The sequence below is a fragment of the Carex rostrata genome, chromosome 12 (assembly GCF_964058835.1).
Source record: "Carex rostrata chromosome 12, lpCarRost1.2, whole genome shotgun sequence".
Lineage (NCBI taxonomy): Eukaryota > Viridiplantae > Streptophyta > Magnoliopsida > Poales > Cyperaceae > Carex > Carex rostrata.
The window spans coordinates 10,795,471-10,807,396 of NC_135929.1; the positions used below are offsets into that span (position 1 = coordinate 10,795,471).

The following is an 11,926-nucleotide window of genomic DNA, read 5'->3' on the forward strand; positions in this document are numbered from 1 at the left end:
ATTGGGGAATTTTGTTTAGTAATATTACAGTTTACAAGTCGATCGCTATGTTTTTTTTTTCCTCTTTTTGTGTTTTTTTCCCTTTTATTACATTCAAGGTTTCTAGATCCAGAAAGAAATGAAATAAATTAATGGGAAAATACACTAAAAAGCTGCCACCAATTCTTTTTTTCCCTGTTGTATCAAAATTAACTGGTTCCAAAAGAATTAATTTGTGGAAGAATTTCAAATGTAACATCCAAAAATTATGAAATTATGTATTTACCATTAAAAAAATTAATAACTCATTTATTTATTCAATTAATTGAGTGATGAAATTAATTAGGTTTAATTAATCTCAATTGGGTTGATGACAAATACTTAATTATAGAATTTGGAGAGACATAATTTTACAGTTTTTTTAGAAGAGTACAAGTACATATTCCAAAAAAATAAAAACAAGAATTAATTTGAACGTGCATGACAAAAGGAGTGAAAAATAATGTTCATACTCTTAAGTACCACAATACTTGGAACTTAGATTCAGACCGTCTGATCGTAATATTTGTTCCCTTTTCCTGCTCAACTGCATCGGACGGTCCTCATTTGTAACCAAATAGTACGTGTAGTTTTATGCTCTAAGAATCTACCATATAACTAACTGCATCGGACCGTCTGACCGATGGGCCAATTTTTCCATATCACAAGTAAGAGAAATTCTCAGCTAGGTTAGTTCAATTCTAGATCTGAGACGTGTTCTATCTTCTTATTTGTTAAAAATATATGAAATGGATTTCACTATCTAACGTAACGCAGGAAGAAGAAAAAAATAATATCAGATATCTTTTTTTAATTGTTCTTAACACAGCATACTAACATGCTGAAAAGAAAAAAAAAATCAATTTTACAAATGCCTTAGGTAATTATTTGTAAAATGAAAATAGTTAACAACTTGTGACATTTTTTTAGCAATTTGTTAATTAATCTATATATTAAAAGGGTGAAGAAGCAATATAATATTGGGGAAAGCTAGCTCCAATGTTGTGTAACCTAAACACTTTTTTGGAATTTAATCTGGTTCCCATGGAAATGTTGTATTTGGATATACGTGCTGCCAGTAGAATAGGAAGTTGGCATTAAAAAAAAAAAAAAAATCAAACTTTTGACTGGTTTATAAACGATTAATTGTTCAATAGTCAAATTTGAGGAATTTGATATATCCAATTAACGTCACTATAGAAGACAATATACAAAAGGAAATATATAGAGGACCGAATGGCATCTTTTTTTTCGTGATATATGCCGGTTCGTGTTAAATTTCTAAACTAATCTGAGTTCCATTGATGGTCAATGAAGTTTCAAGCTGTTCCCATTTGGGTCCTTGAAATTTCAAAGTATAATATTTTCGTTCTTTTTTTTTTCTAAGTGTATACTTCATCCTCTGTGTGTTTGTTAATACGAGTACACTTCCTTATTCCTTCCCTTTTTTTTCTGTTGAAGCTGATGATTATGTTGTCAACTGTAAACCATGTTAAATAGAAATCATAGCTTGAATGCTTATTGAACTCTTGTTTGTTAAATTGCTTATTTAAAGGGGGCTGATGTGCATACACCGGATGAAGATAGTACATCGGGACCTTAAGAGTGCAAATTGTTTGGTGAACAAGCACTGGACGGTGAAGATTTGTGATTTTGGGCTCTCAAGTGTTATGACATGCGGGCCCATGAGTGACAGCTCATCTGCAGGGACACCGGAGTGGATGGCTCCAGAGCTGATACGCAACGAGCCCTTCACTGAGAAGTGCGATATTTTCAGCCTTGGAGTTATCATGTGGGAGCTTTGCACTTTGAAGAGGCCTTGGGATGGAATCCCTCCTGTTCAAGTAAGAGAATGAATAAACTGGTTTTAATTGGGTTCATTTGTAAATGAACTCATATACTGGTTTGTTTGCACATCTCCTGCAAATAGCACCAAACTGTTCATACAAGGTTTAAGCCAAGCAAATTAACAACCATTTTGACGCTGGTTTTTCATAACTGATTCGGGCATGCTTGGAGGCCAATGTTGAAATTTACTTTGTTTAATTTTATTTTCCTTTTACGGTGAAGAGAAGTGGAATTACAAAACTGATGCTTATACCTTGAGGGAGTAAATTTCCACAGCTGATGGAATATTAGTATTTTAATCAACTTTTTGCTGAATGGTTGCAATAAAACATGTAAAATAACATATAAAGCATTAAAATTGGAATACGATCTCTACAATCAGTCTAGCTAGTAAGAAAATGTGACATAATATCATTTTTTTCAATTGTTCATTAGGTAGTTTATGCGGTAGCTAATGAAGGGACGAGGCTCAAAATTCCAGAAGGTCCACTTGGCAAGTTGATCACAGGTAATTTTAAACTGTTGTCTTTGAATAAAAAGTAAAGAAGAGGGAAGGCAAACTGTAATAAATGGAAAATTTTCGGCTGGTTGATGGGTTCTCTGGTCAGCAAGGCTGTAACTGAGTTGTTGGAAGCATGGGCAAAGCGCAAAGGCCTCCACAAAGAGTTCAAAACCCTCAAGGACCAGCTTCTGCAGCTTAATGCCCTGCTTACAAGCGCCCACAGCCTTCCTACCAACAATCTTTCCCTGGAGGAGTTGGTTCACAACCTTCAGCAACTGGCGTATAAAGCTGAAAACTTGCTTGACGAATTGGACTACTACCGGCTGGAGGACCAGATTCAGCAGAAAGGTACCAGAGAAAAACATATTGTTCTCTCATATTTTAAGATGTAAAGAAGAGGGAAGGCAAACTGTAATAATGGGCTCTCAAGTGTTATGACATGTGGGCCCATGAGTGACAGCTCATCTGCAGGGACACCGGAGTGGATGGCTCCAGAGCTGATACGTAACGAGCCCTTCTCTGAGAAGTGCGATATTTTCAGCGTTGGAGTTATCATGTGGGAGCTTTGCACTTTGAAGAGGCCTTGGGATGGTATCCCTCCTGTTCAAGTAAGAGAATGAAAAAACCGGTTTTAGTTGGGTTTATTTGTAAATGAACTCATATATAACTGGTTTGTTTGCACATCTCGTGCAAATAGCACCAAACTGTTCGTACAAGGTTTAAGCCAAGCAAATTAACAACCATATTGACGCTGATTTTTCATAACTGATTCGGGCATGCTTGGAGGCCAATGTTGAAATTTACTTTGTTTAATTTTATTTTCCTTTTACGGTGAAGAGAAGTGGAATTACAAAACTGATGCTTATAAATTTCAACTGCTGATGGAATATTAGTATTTTAATCAACTTTTTGATGAATGGTTGCAATAAAACATGTAAAATAACATATAAAGCATTAAAATTGGAATATGATCTCTACAATCAGTCTAGCGAGTAAGAAAATGTGACATAATATCATTTTTTCATTAGGTAGTTTATGCGGTAGCTAATGAAGGGACGAGGCTCGAAATTCCAGAAGATCCACTTGGCAAGTTGATCACAAACTGTTGTCTTTGAATAAAAAGTAAAGAAGAGGGAAGGCAAACTGTAATAAATGGAAAATTTTCATTTTTGTCCTTCGAATTTTCTGATTTTTGCAAGAGTTAATGCTATTAGCTCCCCTTATAAAATGAAATTACAGAATAATTTTCTAGCTCCTCCCCTGTGCATCTTTCTGTAAAATGTCAGAAATTCTTCTGGCAAAGGATGCGAGACATGTTGATCTCCATTTGGACCTTGTTTTTCTGATTTAGATTGTTGGGCTGAGCCTCATGAAAGACCGAGCTGTCAGGAGATCCTGACCCGTCTGATTGACTGTGAGTATACCCTCTCCTGAATTACCAGAGTCAAATCACACGTACAGCTACATTCGGGTTTTTAGCACAAAATTTGTAAATTAACTAAATTTATATTACTTGTGAGTTTTTGTAATATATAAGCTTTCTACGAAGTGGTATAGTAGTCTTTTAGTCAGCGTATACAAAGAAACATAGCTTGTTTTTGTGTTTGAATTGGATATATATAATTATCTTTTTTGAGGTAGCAGGCAAAGAATTGGATATATTGGTATTCAATACCACATGTAGTCTCACTAGTTTTTTTTTTTTTTTTTTTTTTGGCGGAGAAATGCCCGTAGGCTTGCATTAATCAGAACTGTTTCATTACAAACTTTGATAAGTAATGTATTAAAATTCCTCAGTTCCTAATACAAAATTAACTAGGCCTAAACATACGATAAGTATAGCCTCTGCACTCCCATTCCCGTTCCCTGTAGTGTGACTAGTTACCTACGTGCTTCCTAATCAAATAAACTATATAAGTTGTCATTTAGAATCCGCCTCTTTCGTGATGATGTGTGATATTTTATTTTAAAGGTTGCAAAATATCACAAAATATTTTGCAGTTCCGATCACGAGTATCAGTTCTCATACAATCAACAAAGGCACTGGGCCTTTATGTGTTCCCAAACTATATTCTTCTGTATAGAGTGGTAAAAACATGCCATATTGTGCTGTGATTTTAGTCTTGTGTCATGTCGTGCAGTGTTGTATTGTGATCAAGTGAACAGTCATACGTGTCACGCTATGATCAAAATGTCGAGGGGTGATCATGACATACGAATGGCCACGGTACGTGTGTCACATCGTGCCCAAACATGTTGTGTCCAGTCACATTTGATCACGTTTAACTATTCTTTTCATAATTTTTTTGTAGCAAATTCCATTTTATAACTTGGTAATTTGGTAATTTGCGTGCCTATATAACATTGTATTTGTTTATTTGACAGAAAATAAGAAAGATGCTTGTGAAAATGCACGCAGTCCAGGTGGGGCAAAGAGACAATAACATGTGCAAGCCAAGAATATATCCGATTTCCAACAATTCAGTCTCATTTGCCGCAGCTTTGAGCAAAGCATAAAGAAAAAGAAAAGAAACAAAGAGAGTAAAGCATAAAGAAAAGAAACGATAAATATATATATGCAGCTCCGATCCTGCTATTTGTTAAATTGAAGCTAATGAGAGCAAAGCATAAAGAAAAAGAAACAAAGAGAGCAAAGCATAAAGAAAAAGAAAAGAAAGCAAATATATGCAGCGCTGCCTTGAGCCAAAACTTAGCTGTTAAAATCTACGCCCCTCATGATTGATATAATGATATGGACTGTGCAACTATATAATAATGTTGATTTTAATTCATTATGTTTTTACCAAATTTGCCCGTAGGCCTTACATTGAACCAATAATTATCATCATACGTAGTAATAACATTTCAAGGAAAAAATGATAGGTATAACTTACATAGTTCAATTTATGAAACCTTTCCATATTACCTAACAAGTGGGCTAGGCAAACTATTATTTACCTTGGACATATAATAATACATGCGCTTATTTCAGTACATCTTCATCAATTCCGTTTTCAGAACGTGCATATGTGTTATCTTCAAATGATTAAAATATTATTATATTCTTTGCTGACAGTACAGTGTAATAGGAATTTGGAAAGGAGAGGATGAAGAAAAGAACAAAACAATTAGAATAAAGGTTATATTTTGTCGGCACAAATCCTATATAAGATATATAAGATTTTCTATCGTGTATTCGTGTTTGCAGATCCATTTTTTACACAATAAAAGACTGCTGTTCTTTAATTAGTAGCGTATAATACTACAGCACGGTTGTACAATTCTTACTTTCTATCGCTGATTGTAGTTTTTATCAATGTACGCTTGATCGATGCATATGCATGGTATGTAATAAAATTAAATTGCTTGATCGGTGTTTAACCTGGATCCATGAAACAACCTTCTCATTAGCTTCAATTTAACAAATAGGAGGAGCTAGCAAAGAGGTGAGAGATTTTTAAAAATGACTATTTACTCTTTTTTTAATAGATACCTTATTAATTGACTATTATTAATTGATAATTCTTTCTTTAATTGACCGTCAATCATATATAATTGATATTTTTGACTGATCATAAAAAAGGTTGCTGCGAGAAACAACAAATTCATTCTTTGAGTGCGCTATTTCTCTCTTCTTCGTTCAGAAATTCTCAAATCAAAATCAAAGGTAATTTAAAATATTTTAACTAATTTTATTTTCAAAGGTAACAAGTGTTAGATTCTCACATATGATGAGAGGACGGAACTTTTATTTTTTCAGCAAATATAATTATATTTTGATGTTTAAAAGTCTAGTGTAATAATAAAAAATAATTTTCTACAATATTTTAAGAGGTCACTTCATTTCTTGCTTTATTTATTTTCATTTTTTTGTTTAAAAGATGAATATTGATGAGTCGGTAATTTCATTTGAACAAGAAGCCGAAAAACTTGAATTGATCGCACTACTACAGAATAACAGATTGCACACGGACATAAATGGAGGAGCTACACAAATTTCCTACCGTGTACGCTGTGAGGGTGTAGAAATCATTGAATAAATACACACGGATATTTATCCGTCTGCAATTATAAGAGAACTACACGGATTATTACATTAGACCTCGTTATCTTGATTTACAAAACCACTTTTATTTACATTTTAATTTACTTTCTTGTTACAAACCAACTTATTCGGGTATTGAACCCAAATTTACTTACTTAATTTGCAACAAAACCCCCCTCTACTTGCATTTATTTAGTTTTAATTTAGTTAAAATAAAAAATACAATTGCCTTAGTCTTTGGATTAAACAGTGTACAAATAATAAATGGTTCAGTATAATTAAACAATGTACAAATAATTGTCACTTCTGGATCGAACATGCATGGTTCAAAACTTTCATACCATATGTGTATGTTGGAGCTTTTTTTCTCGTGAGCGCCTCCTCCTGTAACACATTATTAATGTGAATTTTTTTTCGCATCCATATATAATATGCCATGTATAGTCACATTTTATGTACTAGTGTCTAGCCTTACAAAATAATATTACAAACTTCATGGGTGCCACATGAAAAATTTAAATATGTTGGTGATTGTGCAATAGTTACGCGCGCTTTGGCGCTTGTGGTCCTTGTAGTTGTCACTTTCAAATGACATCTGCGGTGCCCGCCCCCCCCCCCCCCCCCCCCCCCAACCCATGTAGGTAGTGCCCTCCCAGGTAGTTAATGCACGGAACACATTTAGAGGTTTGTTAGGAATACTCGATATTTTAGAAATTAACGTTTATAACAGTTACAACCCTGACACTTATGATGGTCGTTGCGCATCCACTTGTCCTTGGTTTTCTGCATGTGGTCCCTATCGTAGTCGCTTTTCAAGCGATGTTTGCGGTCCCCCCCATATCGGTAGTGGTACCCCAGGTAATTAATGCCCAAGATATGTCTATGGATTTCTCATGAATACTTTAAACATATATATTTACACTTTAATGAGTAAGTCATGCCGAGGTATAAGCATTAGATTGGCAATATCAAATTCAAAGCGGTGCCTAGTTTGAACTTCTTTGAGGAGCTACTCATGGTTAAGCAGCCATGACTGAATTGACAAATCCTCACAGATTACCAGAAATATTGACCAGATTAAACGGAGAAAAAAAACTCACTTCTAAAAACATGTAAAAGATGAGTGTGTGATTAGAGAAAAAAGAAAGTTGATGTCCATTTTTATTTTTTTAAATAATAGACATTTTAGGTATGAACACTTAATATAATATACAGTAATATCCTTATGTGCATAATATCTCTACATGCGGACGCCAATTGTATTTTTTTTTCAAACATAGACAAACTCCCAAGTAGTTAGTGATCTCCATCGTACTTTACGCATCAGTTAACCAGGGAGACGTTTAGGAGACAAAATGAAAGAGATTGTTAATTAGTCGATCCCTATTTAATATACTTCGCTTGTTGTACAAAAATAATAATAATAAATAAATATGAGCTATATTTGACGAAAAAATAATCGTGCTATCTTTGCTGAAATTTTTTTTTTTTTTTTATTTTGTTTTTTTTAGCTGTAAGCTACCCAGAAAGTTGCTCTAATGATAACAAGGACTTAAATGGAAGCGAATGGGAAGGCCCAATAAAATAACCAGGTTGCCCCACTGTTTAAACTGGATCCAGATTCGTTCAAGGATATAATGATACAAACAATAATAACATTTCCTTCTTGGTCACTGATGCTTCTCTCTTGAAGGTTCTCTCTTGAGCAAGAGGTCTCTCTCTGTTTCATTATTTTTTATTTTATTTTATCTTCTTTGAATTGGAGCAAGATCTCTCTCATTTGCTCTCTCCCATCCTCCCTTTCTCTTCTCACTCTCAGTTCGAAATTTGGTAATTTCATGGAAATATTTGTATTTATCTTTTACATTAATCAATTTCAGTATTGGATGTTGACGACACAGAGGCAGATTATATATTTGACCATTGCTATTGCAGAATTCGAGCACAAATTTTAGTGCCCAGTGTTACGTCTTAACGGAGAATTAGAGAATCAGTACAAAGAAATAAATACTACAGCAACAACTTGGAGATTCGTGAATACCTGAGGCGCGATCTTATCTGTAAAAAATTTTCTTTCTTGTGTTGATCTTTCCGAGTTTTCTTATAACCTTCACAATTTTTGAATTTAGTTAATCATTTCATCATTACTTCTATTAATTCTAATAATATCTAATGAGTACTGTTACTGTTATTATTGGCTTCCAATTTTTATTATTTTATTTTTGTTGTTACGACTGGTTTAACCAATGGGTAATAACTTAATTAAGTTTATGTTTCCAACAATTATACCATCAACTTTGCTTTGTCCATCGAATATAAACATATAATACTAAGAGTTATTACTTGCCCTTCACAGGAGATACTTTCTTCAGTCGATCTCTAAGAGTTAATAGAGAATTACTGAATCAGAAGATTAGATCAACAAAAAGAAATTCACGGAAAGCTAGAGCAACAACTTAGAGATTCTTGAATACAAGAGGAACACTAATTATATCTTACAAGGTAATTTTTTTCTGTGTTTTATTATAACCTTCTCACTTTTTTAATCATTTTTTTTTATATATATAGTTACTTCTGTTAATATAGAATGAGTACCTTTACGATTACTACTGATGGATTCAAATTGTTACTATTATTGCTTCAATCATTCAATATCAAAATCGAGTTTAGTGACAATTTATTAGTCAAAGTAAGAGAGAACATTTGTATTTTCATAAATTTTGAATTATATATTAATATTAGAAATTTGTGTTACTCTCTTCTTTCACACTTACAATAAAATGTTACCTAGCATGCATGAAACACTTCACATATTACATAAACGTACATTCCTATACTTTTGACTGAAATACGAATTTCAATTTTCCTGACAGCATAAAACACTATAAATAAGACTTTCAACATACTTCTATATTACATTTGACTACCAACATAATTCAGTTTATATTTGGAAGAATAATACCATTGGATTTTTTTTTGTCCATCGAAGAGTACTAAGAGACATTCTGGAAAAAAAATTGTGACGAATCTTGAAAATATATTTCTGAATTTGAAACCTCAAAGTCCCATTATTTTAGTTTGTCTTTAATAATTTGGAGGATTAATAAAACAATTAGTTGCTGGCATTTTTTAACCACCAAATAGCAAATTTGTTTGTATTCATATTAGCTTAACCGCATGCATGAGCACCATATCGAAATCTCATGAACATTTTGCAATTATATATATTGTCAGTTAGCTGTTCATTCGTAAAGCAGTAAGCCACTACTTTCTCCGAAATATTCGTTTTCACCTTGATCATGATTAGGCAAATAGGTTTCCTCTTAAGAATTCTCTAATCTATACTTTTGATATCAACAGAAAGCTAACGAGACATGTGCACAAATATTGAACAGTTAAAATATAAAACAAATAATGTATCATGTACATGCTAAGTTTATAGAACTTTATAGAAGAATTTTTTAATCTTACAAACATGGTTTGGAAACTCGGCCGAGTGAACTTGGTATCGGTCGGGTCCGATTCTAGCTTTACCCGAGTCTCAAACCCATGCGGATTTTTCATCAAAACTCGGTTGAATAGTGTTTGACTCGGCCGATTTATCCGATTTTCAGGCCGAGTCAAGCCGAGTCAGGCGAGTTTCATCCGAGTCAGACCGAGCCTCACCCGATTCTACACATTTTTTTACATCAATTTGGGTTTACATAGGAATAGTCATGAATTTGGGAAGAAAAAGAAGGGTAGTCTGATTCGGGAAGAAAATGATCGAAGCGATCTCTAGAGGAAGAAAGACAACTATATTTATATTTTTAAATAAACATGGTGTATTGTTTTATTGTGTATAGAAATAGAAAAACCATTTGGACCATCGTGAACCAGGAGCAACGAGGATCCATTGTGTATAGAAATAGAAGCACTTCCATTCGCAGCCTTTTTTCCTAATTCTTTTCCTCTTATTTATTTTCCTCTCCATTTCTTTTTTCATGGATACCTCCATTTTAATTTTATGTTTTTTTTTATTTTTTTGTTATTTTATATGGATTAATAATAAGACTAGCAAATTATTTTTATTTTTCAGCACCTTTGTTTTTTTAACAAATTAATGTTTTACCATTTTTTTTCCTATTATTTTAGTAGAAACCAAACTTCTGACAAAAAAAATCCAAATTTTCGATCCGATTCAACCGATTTCAGCCGATTCAGCCAATTCCAATTCCAATCCCGAGTTTCAGAAACCATGCTTACAAAAACATTCCAAAGTCTTTTTAGGAAGAAATCTGGACAGACTAATCAGAATGTATCATACTCAAAGACATGCAAAATTTGTAAACCTTCACAGCAATATTTTTAGTCTTAAAAAAAAAGATTTCCAAAGAATTTTAGGAAGAAATCTGGACAGAAAATGCAACAATATGTATAATGTATGTTGTTTGTACTAGAACCTAGACCATCGGCATTGTTGTAAAATATTCAAATTTGAATCATGGTTTGAAAAATTGGCTGATTCTGAGTTGACTTGGCCGAGTCAGATCGGAATCGGCCGGAGGCGAACCGATTTTTCCCGAGTTAACTCGGTTTTGCGAGTTATGTGCAGAAAAATGATACAACTGACGATAAATCGAAACAATAGGCCAAATTTCCTCTATTTCTCTTGGGTTTAGAGCCAACTTAAACTGTTTTGATAGTTAAATCAAACCAATTTGTATTTTTCCATGGATGTCAAAGATAATTGGGGAAAATAGATGCAACTCTGGCCAGAGAAGAAGCTTTTAAAGAATTATAAATGTTAGATGGACTGGGTGTACGCGAGGTGTACTGTTATATTTGACAATATAATTGTTTCACAGTAGACCATGTTCATATAGATAAGTGATCCGAAAGGGATTGTTTTGAATTTGTAATGTTTTATTGAATAAGGGCCTGTTCGGTGAACAACTGTTCACCGTGGGAAAAAAAATTTACTCAGAGCTAAGTTTTTATTCTCACGGTGAATAGTAAAATCCAGTTCAAAATTTTTGATTCCCACACCCATTCCTATTCCCTACTGGGCTGTCGAACGGGCCCTAAGTGAATAGAGACAAGAGTGCATTTTGTACAGCTGTTGACACTCGACTGGTTTCTTTTTTTTATTATTATTTTGTTTTATTTGACTACAGTAAAGGATGAGAATTTGGGATTAACCTAAAAATTTTATTGTTATGAAAATATAAATGTAGAAATTAAGAAAAGAAGTATTTCTTTTGTAAATATTAGTTAGTTATTATTATTTTATTTTAGGATTAGATAATATAAGTTCTATTTCTTTAAGTAATTTCAGCAAAAAATTTATTGTTATCATATTAATGTCTTTATTATTTGAATCAGTACAGCAATATCCTCTTTTATATTTTAATACAGAGAATAACAAGATGATTCAGTCATTTCGTCAGAGCTTTTGACAGTAAAAAAAAATGTTTTGGTTATAATGCTTGTATTATATAATATTAGTGGATTATTTTAGTGTAATATTTTAT

The 11,926-nt window shown here is 33.1% G+C and overlaps 2 protein-coding genes across 2 annotated transcripts in view; both read left to right on the plus strand.

The window, feature by feature from the left end:
* Window positions 1–11,926, plus strand: part of LOC144562545 (uncharacterized) — a 64,339-nt gene that overhangs the window by 34,776 nt on the left and 17,637 nt on the right. The gene's annotated exons all lie outside the window — the stretch shown is intronic.
* LOC144562553 (serine/threonine-protein kinase EDR1-like) lies at window positions 1,275–4,025 on the plus strand. The gene is made up of 4 exons (XM_078311744.1): window positions 1,275–1,284; window positions 1,574–1,862; window positions 2,302–2,374; window positions 3,720–4,025. The coding sequence occupies exons 2-4, from the start codon at window positions 1,581–1,583 to the stop codon at window positions 3,800–3,802; spliced, it is 438 nt and encodes a 145-aa protein (XP_078167870.1). The 5' UTR covers window positions 1,275–1,284; window positions 1,574–1,580; the 3' UTR covers window positions 3,803–4,025.